Here is a 21,563-nt window from a genome sequence, read left to right on the forward strand (position 1 = left end):
AAGCAGTTATTGTTTACAGAGGTTGATCTGTTATATAATTATTTATATCATCAGAATAAAGTATATTTAAATAAATAAATAAATAAGCAGTTATTGTTTACAGAGGTTAATCTGTTATATAATTATTTATATCATCAGAATAAAGTATATTTAAATAAATAAATAAATAAGCAGTTATTGTTTACAGAGGTTGATCTGTTATATAATTATTTATATCATCAGAATAAAGTATATTTAAATAAATAAATAAATAAGCAGTTATTATTTACAGAGGTTGATCTGTTATATAATTATTTATATCATCAGAATAAAGTATATTTAAATAAATAAATAAATAAGCAGTTATTATTTACAGAGGTTAATCTGTTATATAATTATTTATATCATCAGAATAAAGTATATTTAAATAAATAAATAAATAAGCAGTTATTATTTACAGAGGTTAATCTGTTATATAATTATTTATATCATCAGAATAAAGTATATTTAAATAAATAAATAAATAAGAAGTTATTATTTACAGAGGTTAATCTGTTATATAATTATTTATATCATCAGAATAAAGTATATTTAAATAAATAAATAAATAACCAGGCGTTGTTTACAAAGGTTTTGCATTCCAGTTTATTGATATCAAAGTTCCCGATAATCAAACTGATGTAGAAATGAAAACATGCAGCTCAGAATCGCTGAGTCAGGAGTGACAGAAAAATGCAGACATGTGCCACGCCCCCTCTCCTCCTCCTCCCTCCCCCAAACGTTGACCCTCACTCTCCGTCTCCCCGCCTCCTCCAGGGTTTAAACTCATCTGAATGTTTCCTCTTCAGGTCATCGACACAGTGATGGAGCGGAGAGTGGGCGGGGCTAAGAAATAATGACCAAAACACAGAAAACCAACAGGATTGGTGGAGGGGGCGGGGTTGAACTCTGACAGACTTCAGACATGCAAACAATGTGAGGGGGGGTGGGGGGAGGGCTTAATAGGGTTGTCCCTCATCTCAATCAGGCTGTGATGATGTGATGTGATCATGTGACCACGTAGACTAGAACTCTCCTCACTGTCAATATTCACCAGTTAAATCCACAGATGGTTTATGAACACGGACCAATCAAACGCTGCCGTGGTCCGTGTTTATAAATGCTCTGTGGTTAATGCTAACATGCTAACAGGCCTAGCTAACTGATGCCGCTGCGTCTGAGTGGCTGAGAGTGGCGGGTATCTAACCACGCCCTCCTCATCAAGACCCCCCACCCCCCTCAGAGAGCCACACCACCTGTGACATTACTACACGCCGTTCTCATGTCAAACAGTGGACAGATTACTGGGTTAGAATCTGATTGATTTAATCTGGTTATGATAATCTGATTATCATATGGCAACAATCTGGTCATATTCAGATTGTTACAAGGTTGATATAATCTGATCATCATAATCAGATTATCTGATTATTTCTGTTATAATCTGTCTGTACTCTGTTTATAATCTGCATAATATGACTATTATTATCTGATTATAATCTGATTAGTGTAATCTGGTTATAATCAGGTTTTAATCTGGTTATAATTGGATTTTAATTTGGTAATAACCTGGTTATAATCTGATTGTAATCTGGTTATAATCTGATTGTAATCTGGTTATAATCTGATTGTAATCTGGTTATAATCTGATTGTAATCTGGTTATAATCTGGTTATAATCTGATTGTAATCTGGTTATAATCTGATTTTAATCTGGTTGTAATCTGATTGTAATCTGGTTATAATCTGATTGTAATCTGTTTATAATCTGATTGTAATCTGGTTATAATCTGGTTATAATCTGATTGTAATCTGGTTATAATCTGATTGTAATCTGTTTATAATCTGATTGTAATCTGGTTATAATCTGATTTTAATCTGGTTATAATCTGATTGTAATCTGGTTGTAATCTGGTTATAATCTGATTATAATCTGGTTATAATCTGGTTATAATCTGATTGTAATCTGGTTATAATCTGATTTTAATCTGGTTGTAATCTGATTGTAATCTGGTTATAATCTGATTGTAATCTGTTTATAATCTGATTGTAATCTGGTTATAATCTGGTTATAATTTAAATTGTAATATAATCTGATTGTAATCTGTTTATAATCTGATTGTAATCTGGTTATAATCTGATTTTAATCTGGTTATAATCTGATTGTAATCTGGTTGTAATCTGGTTATAATCTGATTATAATCTGGTTATAATCTGGTTATAATCTGATTGTAATCTGGTTATAATCTGATTTTAATCTGGTTGTAATCTGCTGCTGGGTCCCACACTGAATCCGTACATCCTAAATCCGTCGTCATAGCCAGTCTGTACAAGGTTCAAAGGTCATAGGATGATATTTGGTGTACTTGATAATCCGAGGATTGTTCCAGGATTAGTCTGAATTTCAATGAGATGATATCAGACCCACAATGCATTGCTACAATCAGACTAATGGCAGAGCTGTAGTAACAATCATGGTTTTAGTTGTATATTCTATTTATAGACCAAGGGTCATACCAGCGTCACGCTAGCGGGTCAGTGAAACTTTGGACAGAGATGTAGAAACCATTAAGTCACATGATTCAGAGCTGATGTCACATTAAAGAGTAACTGTCCCTAATCAGCCACATCATTCAGTCTACGCTGCGTTTAGATTTGATAGTTAGCCAGAATATCAGAACCATTACAGGTGGACTGACCACGAGCTAGCTAAGGGAGGAACCAGGATACAAGACAAAATTGATCATAATCGACCTGGTTTGAAGAGAAACATGGTTCATATATGAGCTGGGCCAACAGCACTACGTTACCCACAATCCTAGAGAGTCACAGCAACGTCTCTGATTGGTTGAATGTGGATTTCAGCTGTGAGCCGCTGCTAGTGAAGTAAATGGTTTAAAAATTGGGCGGTGACTGTTGGGCTCTGTGGGGACAACAAATGACGCCACAGAGCACCAGATCAGCCAATCAGAAATGATCAAAATAACTGAGACGTTTGAGCCTGTAGAGGGCAGTCACTATGAACATTTTAACACAAAATATAGAATTGAAATATTTTGAGCTCAAATGCAAAGATCTGGACCCTAACTGATCCTCAGGACTATTAAAGACACAGATCCAGAGGTTAAAGGGCTCTGAGGGGTCAGGGACCCTAAAGCTGGTCTGCCGTCAGAGGAAGCAGCATGGAGTTTATAGGACCTGGTGTACGGTGAGCAGTTTGGGACACAGTCAGCGTTTGTCATGATTTTCGCTTCCCTGATGATGATGAAGACACCGTGTCGCTCTCCTATGGTGAGGCGGGATCAGGAGGTTAAGGCACTTCAAGACTCCCTGTGATTGGTGGAGGAGGGGGGGTTAGTGACGGCTGCAGGCTGACACCAGAGCTACGTTTGAGACAAAATAAAGAAACATAAAAAAAGAAAGTAAAAAGGCAGACAGATGCTCTGATGAGATCTGATGAGTCGGAGGTAACAGTGAAGACCACCCGCTCGCTGTGACACGCTCACGCCGTCGTGTTGACGCCGTCACGCTCTGTCCTAGTGTTAGCGGTGAGTGGTTGGTGAGTAACCTTGGCACCAAACAGAAATCATAAACAAATGAAGCTCCTGAGCTCGTCTGCCGCTGATCTGGGATCAGTTCGTCTTTGCATAAGGCCAGAAACGTCGTCCTCTGAGAGTCCATCCATCCGGAGTCCACGAAGAAAAAACCAAAGAAGAAGAACCAAAGAGGAAGAAACAGAAAAGAGCTCACGGGAAGGAGACACAACAGAAGAAGAAGGAATTAAAGCACAGAAGAAGCAGCAGCAGAAGAAGAGTTGGCGGCACTGATCGTTTCAGACCGGCACATGGCGGCTCCGTTTAAGGACAGGTAAAGACCCGGTCTGTGTTACCATGGCGGCTCCTTATAAGGACAGGTGAGAACCTGGTCTGTGTTTAAGGACAGGTGAGGCTCCGTGCCGCCCTACACCGCGCTGAGGTAACAGGCGTCTGCATTAGTGGCACTAAATCATAAAAGCAACAGAAGAAGAAGACAGGATGGCGTGGAGGTCGAGAGGAAGTGTAGTGGGCTGGACTATAAAGTGCAGACTAAGCCACGCCCCCTGGTGTGTGCAGGTGTTCCTGTACAGGTGTGAGTGTTCCTCTAGAGCGGCGAGCGCCTCAGTGTTTGGCGCAGTGAAAGAATTTAAAATATTATCTTACAGTGAAATTACACCTATGAAACAATCTTTACAGGAAGGGTCTGTCGACGTGGAGACGGCGGGAACACGAGCAGACACAGATAAAAACAGCATAAGGCCGCCGCCCCACTCGCCGTCTCTCTGAACCAATGGGGGAGGGTCCATGTTGACCCCTCCCTGATAAAAACTCCTCGCTGTCGCCTCGGTGGCTCTCAGACTACAGAATTGATGTTTTCAAAGCTCCTCCTCTGACGCAGCATCACAAAGGAGAACAGCTCTGATTGGCTCGCTCTGGAGTCCTAAATGTCCCAACCAATCAGAAGCAGAGAGCAGCTGTCGCTTGGCCACCTGGAGCCGAGCCGCTGCTCCTGAGGGAGGGATCCCGCCAGAGGGAGGAGCTATGGGTCCACGTCTTCCAGGTCACTCTTTGAGTCGCCAAGCATCATGGGAGACTCCGAGCCCTGAGGGAGAGATAAGGGAAGAGAGGGAGAACATGAGGATCTGAGAATGTTCTCCTCTAGTCCTGGACCATTCCTCCTAATAATCTGGGTTTTTTTTCTGTTCTATTTACTGCTCTCTGATTGGCTGCCAGTCTCAGATCTTCCTAGTCAATAAAAATGACCGGTGATTAATTCTGAAGTCCTTAGTCCACTATAGGTCTATCTGGTACCTGTGTCAGACTGCGGTCTGCGTTCTCGTTGGCCGGGCTGCCGTCAGAACCGTTACTGCTGCCTGACTGCTCCTTCTCGTTCAACAACGCCGTGGCGTAGGCCAACGTGTCCTGTAGAGACGGAGGACAGAGAAGGAATTCATGACTGAATTTATTTAAATCTCTTTAAAACCAGGAAAGTATCTTTAAATACAACAACATTATTTATTAAAAAAATCTCACAGGAAAGTGAAAAATATTTAATATTCAAATCAAACATTTAAAGAAAGAAGATAAAAATATCTTAACAATTTAAATTCACAGAAAATCTGGTTTTATCTTTCTGAAAGATTTCACTCAAAGACTGAGCAGAAAAGATAAAAAACCTCATTTACAAAGAAAACCGATCTATACGTGTATAAAAATGTTCATCCATTCATCACCATGGTTGTACCTGAGCAGAGACAGGAACTGTGACTTTAAAAAGTTCTGACCCCTTGGATGTTTTGCCATTTCACTGATTTTATACATCAATAATGGTCAAAATAATTTTAACAAAAAATAACAACAAAACCTCCCTAATACCAGTGAAAACAGATTTTAACATAGTAATGTCATTAAATAAAAATCAGTAATATAAACCAGTGAGTGCAAGGATATTCCTCCTTCTAGTCAGTATTAAGTAGATTCTCCTCTGTCTCAGTCTCAGCTCTGAATCTGTGTGGATAGGTCTCAGTCTCAGCTCTGAGTCTGTGTGGATAGGTCTCAGTCTCTCTGAGTCTGTGTGGATAGGTCTCAGTCTCTCTGAGTCTGTGTGGATAGGTCTCAGTCTCAGCTCTGAGTCTGTGTGGATAGGTCTCAGTCTCAGCTATGAGTCTGTGTGGATAGGTCTCAGTCTCAGCTCTGAGTCTGTGTGGATAGGTCTCAGTCTCAGCTCTGAGTCTGTGTGGATAGGTCTCAGTCTCTCAGATCTGAGTCTGTGTGGATAGGTCTCAGTCTCTCTGGGTCTGTGTGGATAGGTCTCAGTCTCTCTGGGTCTGTGTGGATAGGTCTCAGTCTCTCTGAGTCTGTGTGGATAGGTCTCAGTCTCAGCTCTGAGTCTGTGTGGATAGGTCTCAGTCTCAGCTCTGAGTCTGTGTGGATAGGTCTCAGTCTCTCTGAGTCTGTGTGGATAGGTCTCAGTCTCTCTGAGTCTGTGTGGATAGGTCTCAGTCTCAGCTCTGAGTCTGTGTGGATAGGTCTCAGTCTCAGCTCTGAGTCTGTGTGGATAGGTCTCAGTCTCAGCTCTGAGTCTGTGTGGATAGGTCTCAGTCTCAGATCGGAGTCTGTGTGGATAGGTCTCAGTCTCAGATCGGAGTCTGTGTGGATAGGTCTCAGTCTCAGATCGGAGTCTGTGTGGATAGGTCTCAGTCTCAGCTCTGAGTCTGTGTGGATAGGTCTCAGTCTCAGATCTGAGTCTGTGTGGATAGGTCTCAGTCTCAGATCTGAGTCTGTGTGGATAGGTCTCAGTCTCAGATCTGAGTCTGTGTGGATAGGTCTCAGTCTCAGCTCTGAGTCTGTGTGGATAGGTCTCAGTCTCAGATCTGAGTCTGTGTGGATAGGTCTCAGTCTCAGATCTGAGTCTGTGTGGATAGGTCTCAGTCTCAGATCTGAGTCTGTGTGGATAGGTCTCAGTCTCAGCTCTGAGTCTGTGTGGATAGGTCTCAGTCAAAATCAAACATCTGATCTCTGTAATTGTACTCCATTCTTCTTTGATAAACTGATCAAGCTCTATCAGGTTAACCGGGGATCAGGAGTGAACAGCCCTTCAAAGTCCAGACACAGATTCTCTCTTGGACTGAGGTCTGGGCTTTGACTTGGCCACTCCAGAACATTCCGGTTGTTGCCTTTAAAACTTTTCTGTGTAGCTTTCTCTGGATGCTTCGGCTCATTGTCTGACTGAAGATAAATCTCCTCTAAGCCGTTGATCTCTGTCAGACTGAAGAAGATTGTCCTCCAGGATGGTTCTATGTTGGTACCTGCGCTGGGATGGTTCTATGTTGGTACCTGCGCTGAGATGGTTCTATGTTGGTACCTGAGCTGGGATGGTTCTATGTTGGTACCTGCGCTGAGATGGTTCTATGTTGGTACCTGCGCTGCGATGGTTCTATGGTTATACCTGAGCTGGGATGGTTCTATGTTGGTACCTGAGCTGAGATGGTTCTATGTTGGTATCTGCGCTGAGAAGGTTCTATGTTGGTACCTGCGCTGAGATGGTTCTATGCTTATACCTGAGCTGGGATGGTTCTATGTTGGTACCTGAGCTGAGATGGTTCTATGGTTATACCTGAGCTGGGATGGTTCTATGTTGGTACCTGAGCTGAGATGGTTCTATGTTGGTACCTGAGCTGAGATGGTTCTATGGTTATACCTGAGCTGGGATGGTTCTATGTTGGTTACTGAGCTGAGATGGTTCTATGGTTATACCTGAGCTGGGATGGTTCTATGGTTATACCTGCGCTGGGATGGTTCTATGTTGGTACCTGAGCTGGGATGGTTCTATGGTTATACCTGAGCTGGGATGGTTCTATGTTGGTACCTGAGCTGAGATGGTTCTATGGTTATACCTGAGCTGGGATGGTTCTATGTTGGTACCTGAGCTGAGATGGTTCTATGGTTATACCTGAGCTGGGATGGTTCTATGTTGGTACCTGAGCTGAGATGGTTCTATGGTTATACCTGAGCTGAGATGGTTCTATGGTTATACCTGAGCTGAGATGGTTCTATGGTTATACCTGAGCTGGGATGGTTCTATGTTGGTACCTGAGCTGAGATGGTTCTATGGTTATACCTGAGCTGGGATGGTTCTATGTTGGTACCTGAGCTGAGATGGTTCTATGTTGGTACCTGAGCTGAGATGGTTCTATGGTTATATCTGAGCTGGGATGGTTCTATGTTGGTACCTGAGCTGAGATGGTTCTATGGTTATACCTGAGCTGAGATGGTTCTATGGTTATATCTGAGCTGGGATGGTTCTATGTTGGTACCTGAGCTGAGATGGTTCTATGGTTATACCTGAGCTGAGATGGTTCTATGGTTATACCTGAGCTGGGATGGTTCTATGGTTATACCTGAGCTGAGATGGTTCTATGTTGGTACCTGAGCTGAGATGGTTCTATGGTTATACCTGAGCTGGGATGGTTCTATGTTGGTACCTGAGCTGAGATGGTTCTATGGTTATACCTGAGCTGAGATGGTTCTATGGTTATATCTGAGCTGGGATGGTTCTATGTTGGTACCTGAGCTGGGATGGTTCTATGGTTATACCTGAGCTGAGATGGTTCTATGTTGGTACCTGAGCTGGGATGGTTCTATGGTTATACCTGAGCTGGGATGGTTCTATGTTGGTACCTGCGCTGGGATGGTTCTATGGTTATACCTGAGCTGGGATGGTTCTATGGTTATACCTGAGCTGGGATGGTTCTATGTTGGTACCTGAGCTGAGATGGTTCTATGTTGGTACCTGAGCTGAGATGGTTCTATGGTTATACCTGAGCTGGGATGGTTCTATGTTGGTTACTGAGCTGAGATGGTTCTATGGTTATACCTGAGCTGGGATGGTTCTATGGTTATACCTGCGCTGGGATGGTTCTATGTTGGTACCTGAGCTGGGATGGTTCTATGGTTATACCTGAGCTGGGATGGTTCTATGTTGGTACCTGAGCTGGGATGGTTCTATGGTTATACCTGAGCTGGGATGGTTCTATGTTGGTACCTGAGCTGAGATGGTTCTATGGTTATACCTGAGCTGGGATGGTTCTATGTTGGTACCTGAGCTGAGATGGTTCTATGGTTATACCTGAGCTGAGATGGTTCTATGGTTATACCTGAGCTGAGATGGTTCTATGGTTATACCTGAGCTGGGATGGTTCTATGTTGGTACCTGAGCTGAGATGGTTCTATGGTTATACCTGAGCTGAGATGGTTCTATGTTGGTACCTGAGCTGAGATGGTTCTATGGTTATACCTGAGCTGAGATGGTTCTATGTTGGTACCTGAGCTGGGATGGTTCTATGGTTATACCTGAGCTGAGATGGTTCTATGTTGGTACCTGAGCTGGGATGGTTCTATGGTTATACCTGAGCTGGGATGGTTCTATGTTGGTACCTGAGCTGAGATGGTTCTATGGTTATACCTGAGCTGGGATGGTTCTATGTTGGTACCTGCGCTGAGATGGTTCTATGGTTATACCTGCGCTGGGATGGTTCTATGTTGGTACCTGAGCTGGGATGGTTCTATGGTTATACCTGAGCTGGGATGGTTCTATGTTGGTACCTGAGCTGAAATGGTTCTATGGTTATACCTGAGCTGGGATGGTTCTATGGTTATACCTGAGCTGGGATGGTTCTATGGTTATACCTGAGCTGGGATGGTTCTATGTTGGTACCTGCGCAAAGATGGTTCTATGGTTATACCTGAGCTGAGAAGGTTCTATGTTGGTACCTGAGCTAAGATGGTTCTATGGTTATACCTGAGCTGGGATGGTTCTATGTTGGTACCTGAGCTGAGAAGATTCTATGGCTATACCTTAGCTGGGATGGTTCTATGTTGGTACCTGAGCTGAGATGGTTCTATGTTTGTACCTTAGCTGGGATGGTTCTATGTTGGTACCTGAGCTGAGATGGTTCTATGTTGGTACCTGAGCTGAGATGGTTCTGTGTTGGTACCTGAGATCAGATGGTTCTATGTTGGTACCTGAGCTGAGATGGTTCTATGTTGGTACCTGAGCTGAGATGGTTCTATGTTGGTACCTGAGCTGAGATGGTTCTATGTTGGTACCTGAGCTGAGATGGTTCTATGTTGGTACCTGAGCTGAGATGGTTCTATGTTTGTACCTGAGCTGAGATGGTTCTATGTTGGTACCTGAGCTGAGATGGTTCTATGTTGGTACCTGAGCTGAGATGGTTCTATGTTCGTACCTGAGCTGAGATGGTTCTATGGTTATACCTGAGCTGAGATGGTTCTATGTTGGTACCTGAGCTGAGATGGTTCTATGTTGGTACCTGAGCTGAGATGGTTCTATGTTGGTACCTGAGCTGAGATGGTTCTATGTTGGTACCTGAGCTGAGATGGTTCTATGTTGGTACCTGAGCTGAGATGGTTCTATGTTGGTACCTGAGCTGAGATGGTTCTATGTTGGTACCTGAGCTGAGATGGTTCTATGGTTATACCTGAGCTGGGATGGTTCTATGTTGGTACCTGAGCTGAGATGGTTCTATGGTTATACCTGAGCTGGGATGGTTCTATGTTGGTACCTGAGCTGAGATGGTTCTATGGTTATACCTGAGCTGGGATGGTTCTATGTTGGTACCTGAGCTGAGATGGTTCTATGGTTATACCTGAGCTGAGATGGTTCTATGGTTATACCTGAGCTGAGATGGTTCTATGGTTATACCTGAGCTGGGATGGTTCTATGTTGGTACCTGAGCTGAGATGGTTCTATGGTTATACCTGAGCTGGGATGGTTCTATGTTGGTACCTGAGCTGAGATGGTTCTATGTTGGTACCTGAGCTGAGATGGTTCTATGGTTATACCTGAGCTGGGATGGTTCTATGTTGGTACCTGAGCTGAGATGGTTCTATGGTTATACCTGAGCTGAGATGGTTCTATGGTTATACCTGAGCTGTGATGGTTCTATGTTGGTACCTGAGCTGAGATGGTTCTATGGTTATACCTGAGCTGAGATGGTTCTATGGTTATACCTGAGCTGGGATGGTTCTATGGTTATACCTGAGCTGAGATGGTTCTATGTTGGTACCTGAGCTGAGATGGTTCTATGGTTATACCTGAGCTGGGATGGTTCTATGTTGGTACCTGAGCTGAGATGGTTCTATGGTTATACCTGAGCTGAGATGGTTCTATGGTTATATCTGAGCTGGGATGGTTCTATGTTGGTACCTGAGCTGGGATGGTTCTATGGTTATACCTGAGCTGAGATGGTTCTATGTTGGTACCTGAGCTGGGATGGTTCTATGGTTATACCTGAGCTGGGATGGTTCTATGTTGGTACCTGAGCTGGGATGGTTCTATGGTTATACCTGAGCTGGGATGGTTCTATGGTTATACCTGAGCTGGGATGGTTCTATGTTGGTACCTGAGCTGAGATGGTTCTATGTTGGTACCTGAGCTGAGATGGTTCTATGGTTATACCTGAGCTGGGATGGTTCTATGTTGGTTACTGAGCTGAGATGGTTCTATGGTTATACCTGAGCTGGGATGGTTCTATGGTTATACCTGAGCTGGGATGGTTCTATGTTGGTACCTGAGCTGGGATGGTTCTATGGTTATACCTGAGCTGGGATGGTTCTATGTTGGTACCTGAGCTGGGATGGTTCTATGGTTATACCTGAGCTGGGATGGTTCTATGTTGGTACCTGAGCTGAGATGGTTCTATGGTTATACCTGAGCTGGGATGGTTCTATGTTGGTACCTGAGCTGAGATGGTTCTATGGTTATACCTGAGCTGAGATGGTTCTATGGTTATACCTGAGCTGAGATGGTTCTATGGTTATACCTGAGCTGGGATGGTTCTATGTTGGTACCTGAGCTGAGATGGTTCTATGGTTATACCTGAGCTGAGATGGTTCTATGTTGGTACCTGAGCTGAGATGGTTCTATGGTTATACCTGAGCTGAGATGGTTCTATGTTTGTACCTGAGCTGAGATGGTTCTATGGTTATACCTGAGCTGAGATGGTTCTATGTTTTTACCTGAGCTGTGATGGTTCTATGGTTATACCTGAGCTGGGATGGTTCTATGTTGGTACCTGAGCTGAGATGGTTCTATGGTTATACCTGAGCTGGGATGGTTCTATGTTGGTACCTGCGCTGAGATGGTTCTATGGTTATACCTGCGCTGGGATGGTTCTATGTTGGTACCTGAGCTGGGATGGTTCTATGGTTATACCTGAGCTGGGATGGTTCTATGTTGGTACCTGAGCTGAAATGGTTCTATGGTTATACCTGAGCTGGGATGGTTCTATGGTTATACCTGAGCTGGGATGGTTCTATGGTTATACCTGAGCTGGGATGGTTCTATGTTGGTACCTGCGCAAAGATGGTTCTATGGTTATACCTGAGCTGAGAAGGTTCTATGTTGGTACCTGAGCTAAGATGGTTCTATGGTTATACCTGAGCTGGGATGGTTCTATGTTGGTACCTGAGCTGAGATGGTTCTATGGTTATACCTGAGCTGGGATGGTTCTATGTTGGTACCTGAGCTGAGATGGTTCTATGGTTATACCTGAGCTGGGATGGTTCTATGTTGGTACCTGAGCTGAGAAGATTCTATGGCTATACCTGAGCTGGGATGGTTCTATGTTGGTACCTGAGCTGAGAAGATTCTATGGCTATACCTGAGCTGGGATGGTTCTATGTTGGTACCTGAGCTGAGAAGATTCTATGGCTATACCTTAGCTGGGATGGTTCTATGTTGGTACCTGAGCTGAGATGGTTCTATGTTTGTACCTTAGCTGGGATGGTTCTATGTTGGTACCTGAGCTGAGATGGTTCTATGTTGGTACCTGAGCTGAGATGGTTCTGTGTTGGTACCTGAGATCAGATGGTTCTATGTTGGTACCTGAGCTGAGATGGTTCTATGTTGGTACCTGAGCTGAGATGGTTCTATGTTGGTACCTGAGCTGAGATGGTTCTATGTTGGTACCTGAGCTGAGATGGTTCTGTGTTGGTACCTGAGATCAGATGGTTCTATGTTGGTACCTGAGCTGAGATGGTTCTATGTTGGTACCTGAGCTGAGATGGTTCTATGTTGGTACCTGAGCTGAGATGGTTCTATGTTGGTACCTGAGCTGAGATGGTTCTATGTTGGTACCTGAGCTGAGATGGTTCTATGTTGGTACCTGAGCTGAGATGGTTCTATGTTGGTACCTGAGCTGAGATGGTTCTATGTTGGTACCTGAGCTGAGATGGTTCTATGTTGGTACCTGAGCTGAGATGGTTCTATGTTGGTACCTGAGCTGAGATGGTTCTATGTTGGTACCTGAGCTGAGATGGTTCTATGTTGGTACCTGAGCTGAGATGGTTCTATGGTTATACCTGAGCTGAGATGGTTCTATGTTGGTACCTGAGCTGAGATGGTTCTATGTTGGTACCTGAGCTGAGATGGTTCTATGTTGGTACCTGAGCTGAGATGGTTCTATGTTGGTACCTGAGCTGAGATGGTTCTATGTTGGTACCTGAGCTGAGATGGTTCTATGTTGGTACCTGAGCTGAGATGGTTCTATGTTGGTACCTGAGCTGAGATGGTTCTATGTTGGTACCTGAGCTGAGATGGTTCTATGTTTGTACCTGAGCTGAGATGGTTCTATGTTGGTACCTGAGCTGAGATGGTTCTATGTTGGTACCTGAGCTGAGATGGTTCTATGTTGGTACCTGAGCTGAGATGGTTCTATGTTTGTACGTGAGCTTTGATGTTTGTATGTTGGTACCTGAGCTGAGATGGTTCTATGTTGGTACCTGAGCTGAGATGGTTCTATGTTGGTACCTGAGCTGAGATGGTTCTATGTTGGTACCTGAGCTGAGATGGTTCTATGTTGGTACCTGAGCTGAGATGGTTCTATGTTGGTACCTGAGCTGAGATGGTTCTATGTTGGTACCTGAGCTGAGATGGTTCTATGTTGGTACCTGAGCTGAGATGGTTCTATGTTGGTACCTGAGCTGAGATGGTTCTATGTTGGTACCTGAGCTGAGATGGTTCTATGTTTACCTGCGCTGAGATGGTTCTATGTTGGTACCTGAGCTGAGATGGTTCTATGTTGGTACCTGAGCTGAGATGGTTCTATGTTGGTACCTGAGCTGAGATGGTTCTATGTTGGTACCTGAGCTGAGATGGTTCTATGTTGGTACCTGAGCTGAGATGGTTCTATGTTGGTACCTGAGCTGAGATGGTTCTATGTTGGTACCTGAGCTGAGATGGTTCTATGTTGGTACCTGAGATCAGATGGTTCTATGTTTGTACCTGAGCTGAGATGGTTCTATGTTGGTACCTGAGCTGAGATGGTTCTATGTTGGTACCTGAGCTGAGATGGTTCTATGTTCGTACCTGAGCTGAGATGGTTCTATGTTCGTACCTGAGCTGAGATGGTTCTATGTTGGTACCTGAGCTGAGATGGTTCTATGTTGGTACCTGAGCTGAGATGGTTCTATGTTGGTACCTGAGCTGAGATGGTTCTATGTTGGTACCTGAGCTGAGATGGTTCTATGTTGGTACCTGAGCTGAGATGGTTCTATGTTGGTACCTGAGCTGAGATGGTTCTATGTTGGTACCTGAGCTGAGATGGTTCTATGTTGGTACCTGAGCTGAGATGGTTCTATGTTGGTACCTGAGCTGAGATGGTTCTATGTTGGTACCTGAGCTGAGATGGTTCTATGTTCGTACCTGAGCTGAGATGGTCCTCTGGAACGTTTTGTTGGTCGATGTCTCATTGGAAACGTTGCTTTGAGGAGTCCAGTAATGTTCCGTCATCTGAATGAAAACACAGAAAAAGGGGTGCAGTTTTCAAAAGTCCGACTGTGACAAAATACCCTGGTGACATCTCTGTGAAAACCAGAGAAATTCTGTGATATTCCGGGGTTGAAACTAAAGTCCTGAAGCTTCAACATCACTGCTCTATCTGAGATGTGTTTACTGTCAGCAGATTTAGTCTTTAAAAAATCTAAAACACCCCAAATTAACTGACCTTTTTCTGCAGCCACTGAACGGCCCAACTCCAGTGACCTGACAGGTCTTTGAAATAATCTTTGGCTGGAGCACACCTGGAACACAAAGATGGATTATCAATACAGATATCAATAATCTAGCTGGAGCACAGATTATAATAAAGATTATAATAAAGAGTGAATCTCAGCTAAAGCTACAGCACGTGTTAAGGTGAACTCACTTCTGAGCCAGCGTGACCAGAAACTTGACGCACTGATAACAGCGCCGGCTGTCCACGTTGTTGCTCTGATGCATCAACGCTGAGAAGACAGAAAAACACCGAGGTCAATACTAGACATTTGATTAATTTATTTAATATCAAACAAAAAGGAGAACCTGACATGGACCCTTATTGGAATAAAACCATTGTTATCACTGATGTTGTAAGAGTAGAGGAGTCATATTTGGCCTATCATCAGGAACATTCATTCAGACACCAGCCGAGCTCAGTCTAGTCTGTCCATACTCCACATTCGAAATCTGTCTTCAGTGCTGGCCTGATATCAGAACTCTCTGTCCCTCCTCTGATTCTGACAACAGCCATCATTTCTGTGGCTGTGTGTGACTTCATAAAGTCAAACTTTATTTATGCCTGTAATTTAGATAAGAAGTTGTGTGGAGACTGAAATGAAAACTCATTTCAAGACGAGGGAGTCGTGGTGTGTCATTCACAGACGAGCCGGTTCAAAGAGCTGGCTCCCGTTTGAGAGACCGGTTTCCGTTTTTCCTTTTTTTGCTGTTTTAAAGTCAGAAAAAATCTAAACTGGTACCAAACGGGAGCAGAAAGACCAGCTCCTCTTACTGACCTGTGACAAATAATCTTTAAAAAGAACCTCAATCCCCATCACTCTGAGTGAGTCTGGACTGACATAAAGAAAGCCCCGGTGTCAGTTTACCATCAGGATTCAGAGTAACCTGTCAGCTGACAGGCTGGTCTCAACATGTCAGAACGTGCTGTGGCAGCACAACCAATCCAGTCAAGATGGAGACAACCTAGACTACCTCTGTAGCAGCCTGAACTATCAGACATCAGACTATTTGGGTACACCAACACAAAGGACTATCAACTGGAATCTGAATGGGCGTTACTGCGAGGTATAAACGGGGTCAGACACTTACCTAAAAGACCTTTCTCTGACTCGAAGGCATACTTGAGTCTCTGGGACTGCAGAGGATCCTCCATGACCTTAGACAGAGAGTTTCACCATGTTAGATTTAAATATCAACAAGATCTGACTGAATGAAGCTGGATTAGACAATCTGACTAAATGAAGCTGGATTAGACAATCTGACTGAATGAAGCTGGATTAGACAGTCTGACTGAATGAAGCTGGATTAGACAATCTGACTAAATGAAGCTGGATTAGACAATCTGACTGAATGAAGCTGGATTAGACAGTCTGACTGAATGAAGCTGGATTAGACAATCTGACTGAATGAAGCTGGATTAGACAATCTGACTGAATGAAGCTGGATTAGACAATGTGATTGAATGAAGCTGGATTAGACAATCTGACTGAATGAAGCTGGATTAGACAATCTGACTAAATGAAGCTGGATTAGACAATCTGACTGAATGAAGCTGGATTAGACAGTCTGACTGAATGAAGCTGGATTAGACAATCTGACTAAATGAAGCTGGATTAGACAATCTGACTAAATGAAGCTGGATTAGACAATCTGACTGAATGAAGCTGGATTAGACAGTCTGACTGAATGAAGCTGGATTAGACAGTCTGACTGAATGAAGCTGGATTAGACAATCTGACTAAATGAAGCTGGATTAGACAATCTGACTGAATGAAGCTGGATTAGACAATCTGACTGAATGAAGCTGGATTAGACAGTCTGACTGAATGAAGCTGGATTAGACAATCTGACTGAATGAAGCTGGATTAGACAATCTGACTGAATGAAGCTGGATTAGACAGTCTGACTGAATGAAGCTGGATTAGACAATCTGACTGAATGAGGCTGGATTAGACAATCTGACTGAATGAAGCTGGATTAGACAATGTGATTGAATGAAGCTGGATTAGACAATCTGACTGAATGAAGCTGGATTAGACAATCTGACTCAATGAAGCTGGATTAGACAATGTGATTGAATGAAGCTGGATTAGACAATCTGACTGAATGAAGCTGGATTAGACAATCTGACTGAATGAAGCTGGATTAGACAATCTGACTGAATGAGGCTGGATTAGACAATCTGACTGAATGAGGCTGGATTAGACAATCTGACTGAATGAGGCTGGATTAGACAATCTGACTGAATGAGGCTGGATTAGACAATCTGACTGAATGAAGTTGGATTAGACAGTCTGACTGAATGAAGCTGGATTAGACAATGGGACTAAATGAAGCTGGATTAGACAATCTGACTAAATGAAGCTGGATTAGACAATCTGACTGAATGAAGCTGGATTAGACAGTCTGACTGAATGAAGCTGGATTAGACAATCTGACTGAATGAAGCTGGATTAGACAATCTGACTGAATGAAGCTGGATTAGACAGTCTGACTGAATGAAGCTGGATTAGACAGTCTGACTGAATGAAGCTGGATTAGACAATCTGACTGAATGAGGCTGGATTAGACAATCTGACTGAATGAAGCTGGATTAGACAATGTGATTGAATGAAGCTGGATTAGACAATCTGACTGAATGAGGCTGGATTAGACAATCTGACTAAATGAAGCTGGATTAGACAATCTGACTAAATGAAGCTGGATTAGACAATCTGACTGAATGAAGCTGGATTAGACAGTCTGACTGAATGAAGCTGGATTAGACAGTCTGACTGAATGAAGCTGGATTAGACAATCTGACTAAATGAAGCTGGATTAGACAATCTGACTGAATGAAGCTGGATTAGACAATCTGACTGAATGAAGCTGGATTAGACAGTCTGACTGAATGAAGCTGGATTAGACAATCTGACTGAATGAAGCTGGATTAGACAATCTGACTGAATGAAGCTGGATTAGACAGTCTGACTGAATGAAGCTGGATTAGACAATCTGACTGAATGAGGCTGGATTAGACAATCTGACTGAATGAAGCTGGATTAGACAATGTGATTGAATGAAGCTGGATTAGACAATCTGACTGAATGAAGCTGGATTAGACAATCTGACTGAATGAAGCTGGATTAGACAATGTGATTGAATGAAGCTGGATTAGACAATCTGACTGAATGAAGCTGGATTAGACAATCTGACTGAATGAAGCTGGATTAGACAATCTGACTGAATGAGGCTGGATTAGACAATCTGACTGAATGAGGCTGGATTAGACAATCTGACTGAATGAGGCTGGATTAGACAATCTGACTGAATGAGGCTGGATTAGACAATCTGACTGAATGAAGTTGGATTAGACAGTCTGACTGAATGAAGCTGGATTAGACAATGGGACTAAATGAAGCTGGATTAGACAATCTGACTAAATGAAGCTGGATTAGACAATCTGACTGAATGAAGCTGGATTAGACAGTCTGACTGAATGAAGCTGGATTAGACAATCTGACTGAATGAAGCTGGATTAGACAATCTGACTGAATGAAGCTGGATTAGACAGTCTGACTGAATGAAGCTGGATTAGACAGTCTGACTGAATGAAGCTGGATTAGACAATCTGACTGAATGAGGCTGGATTAGACAATCTGACTGAATGAAGCTGGATTAGACAATGTGATTGAATGAAGCTGGATTAGACAATCTGACTGAATGAAGCTGGATTAGACAATCTGACTGAATGAAGCTGGATTAGACAATCTGACTGAATGAAGCTGGATTAGACAATGTGATTGAATGAAGCTGGATTAGACAATCTGACTGAATGAGGCTGGATTAGACAATCTGACTGAATGAAGCTGGATTAGACAATCTGACTGAATGAGGCTGGATTAGACAATCTGACTGAATGAAGCTGGATTAGACAATCTGACTGAATGAAGCTGGATTAGACAATCTGACTGAATGAGGCTGGATTAGACAATCTGACTGAATGAGGCTGGATTAGACAATCTGACTGAATGAAGCTGGATTAGACAATCTGACTGAATGAGGCTGGATTAGACAATCTGACTGAATGAGGCTGGATTAGACAATCTGACTGAATGAGGCTGGATTAGACAATCTGACTGAATGAAGCTGGATTAGACAGTCTGACTGAAGAAGCTGGATTAGACAATCTGACTGAATGAAGCTGGATTAGACAATCTGACTGAATGAAGCTGGATTAGACAATGGGACTAAATGAAGCTGGATTAGACAATCTGACTAAATGAAGCTGGATTAGACAATCTGACTGAATGAAGCTGGATTAGACAATCTGACTGAATGAAGCTGGATTAGACAATCTGACTGAATGAAGCTGGATTAGACAATCTGACTGAATGAGGCTGGATTACACAATGTGACTGAATGAAGCTGGATTAGACAATCTGACTGAATGAGGCTGGATTAGACAATCTGACTGAATGAGGCTGGATTAGACAATCTGAATGAATGAGGCTGGATTAGACAATCTGAATGAAGCTGGATTAGAAAATCTGACTGAATAAAGCTGGATTAGACAATCTGACTGAATAAAGCTGGATTAGACAATCTGACTGAATGAAGCTGGATTAGACAATCTGACTGAATGAGGCTGGATTACACAATGTGACTGAATGAAGCTGGATTAGACAATCTGACTGAATGAGGCTGGATTAGACAATCTGACTGAATGAGGCTGGATTAGACAATCTGAATGAATGAGGCTGGATTAGACAATCTGACTGAATGAGGCTGGATTAGACAATCTGACTGAATGAGGCTGGATTAGACAATCTGAATGAATGAGGCTGGATTAGACAATCTGAATGAGGCTGGATTAGACAATCTGACTGAATGAGGCTGGATTAGACAATCTGACTGAATGAAGCTGGATTAGACAATCTGACTGAATGAAGCTGGATTAGACAATCTGACTGAATGAAGCTGGATTAGACAATGGGACTAAATGAGACTAGATTAGACAATCTGACTGAATGAGGCTGGATTAGACAATCTGACTGAATGAGGCTGGATTAGACAATCTGACTGAATGAGGCTGGATTAGACAATCTGACTGAATGAGGCTGGATTAGACAATCTGACTGAATGAAGCTGGATTAGACAATCTGACTGAATGAGGCTGGATTAGACAATCTGAGTGAGGCTAGATTAGACAATCTGACTGAATGAAGCTGGATTAGACAGTCTGACTGAATGAGGCTGGATTAGACAGTCTGACTGAATGAGGCTGGATTAGACAATCTGACTGAATGAGGCTGGATTAGACAATCTGAATGAATGAAGCTGGATTAGACAATCTGAGTGAGGCTAGATTAGACAATCTGACTGAATGAAGCTGGATTAGACAATCTGACTGAATGAGGCTGGATTAGACAATCTGAGTGAGGCTAGATTAGACAATCTGACTGAATGAAGCTGGATTAGACAGTCTGACTGAATGAAGCTGGATTAGACAATGGGACTAAATGAGGCTGGATTAGACAATCTGACTGAATGAGGCTGGATTAGACAGTCTGACTGAATGAAGCTGGATTAGACAATCTGACTGAATGAAGCTGGATTAGACAATGGGACTAAATGAGGCTGGATTAGACAATCTGACTGAATGAAGCTGGATTAGACAATCTGACTGAATGAGGCTGGATTAGACAATCTGGCTGAATGAGGCTGGATTAGACAGTCTGACTGAATGAAGCTGGATTAGACAATCTGACTGAATGAGGCTGGATTAGACAATCTGACTGAATGAGGCTGGATTAGACAATCTGACTGAATGAAGCTGGATTAGACAATCTGACTGAATGAAACTGGATTAGACAATCTGACTGAATGAAGCTGGATTAGACAATCTGACTGAATGAGGCTGGATTAGACAATCTGACTGAATGAGGCTGGATTACACAATGTGACTGAATGAGGCTGGATTAGACAATCTGACTGAATGAGGCTGGATTAGACAATCTGACTGAATGAAGCTGGATTAGACAATCTGACTGAATGAAGCTGGATTAGACAGTCTGACTGAATGAAGCTGGATTAGACAATCTGACTGAATAAAGCTGGATTAGACAGTCTGACTGAATGAAGCTGGATTAGACAATCTGACTGAATGAAGCTGGATTAGACAATCTGACTGAATGAAGCTGGATTAGACAATCTGACTGAATGAAGCTGGATTAGACAATCTGACTGAATGAAGCTGGATTAGACAGTCTGACTGAATGAAGCTGGATTAGACAATCTGACTGAATGAAGCTGGATTAGACAATCTGACTGAATGAAGCTGGATTAGACAATGTGATTGAATGAAGCTGGATTAGACAATCTGACTGAATGAAGCTGGATTAGACAATCTGACTCAATGAAGCTGGATTAGACAATCTGACTGAATGAGGCTGGATTACACAATGTGACTGAATGAGGCTGGATTAGACAATCTGACTGAATGAGGCTGGATTAGACAATCTGACTGAATGAAGCTGGATTAGACAATCTGACTGAATGAGGCTGGATTAGACAATCTGACTGAATGAAGCTGGATTAGACAATCTGACTGAATGAAGCTGGATTAGACAATCTGACTGAATGAGGCTGGATTACACAATGTGACTGAATGAGGCTGGATTAGACAATCTGACTGAATGAGGCTGGATTAGACAATCTGACTGAATGAAGCTGGATTAGACAGTCTGACTGAATGAAGCTGGATTAGACAATCTGACTGAATGAAGCTGGATTAGACAATGTGATTGAATGAAGCTGGATTAGACAATCTGACTGAATGAAGCTGGATTAGACAATCTGACTCAATGAAGCTGGATTAGACAATCTGACTGAATGAAGCTGGATTAGACAATCTGACTCAATGAAGCTGGATTAGACAATCTGACTGAATGA

At 42.8% G+C, this 21,563-nt stretch overlaps 1 protein-coding gene across 3 annotated transcripts in view; it reads right to left on the reverse strand.

The window, feature by feature from the left end:
• Positions 1-2,113: 2,113 nt before the first annotated feature.
• usp24 (ubiquitin specific peptidase 24) overlaps positions 2,114-21,563 on the reverse strand; it is a 130,749-nt gene continuing 111,299 nt past the window's right edge. For all 3 annotated transcript variants that reach the window (XM_041792324.1, XM_041792326.1, XM_041792325.1), the window contains 6 exons: positions 15,720-15,786; positions 14,782-14,860; positions 14,581-14,656; positions 14,280-14,366; positions 4,865-4,975; positions 2,114-4,655 (listed from right to left, as the gene is read on the reverse strand). In XM_041792324.1, the coding sequence (XP_041648258.1) occupies positions 4,593-4,655; positions 4,865-4,975; positions 14,280-14,366; positions 14,581-14,656; positions 14,782-14,860; positions 15,720-15,786 (483 nt within the window). In that variant the 3' untranslated portion in view covers positions 2,114-4,592. The remainder of the gene's footprint in view (positions 4,656-4,864; positions 4,976-14,279; positions 14,367-14,580; positions 14,657-14,781; positions 14,861-15,719; positions 15,787-21,563) is intronic.

This window comes from Cheilinus undulatus, linkage group 7 (assembly GCF_018320785.1).
Source record: "Cheilinus undulatus linkage group 7, ASM1832078v1, whole genome shotgun sequence".
Classification (NCBI taxonomy): domain Eukaryota; kingdom Metazoa; phylum Chordata; class Actinopteri; order Labriformes; family Labridae; genus Cheilinus; species Cheilinus undulatus.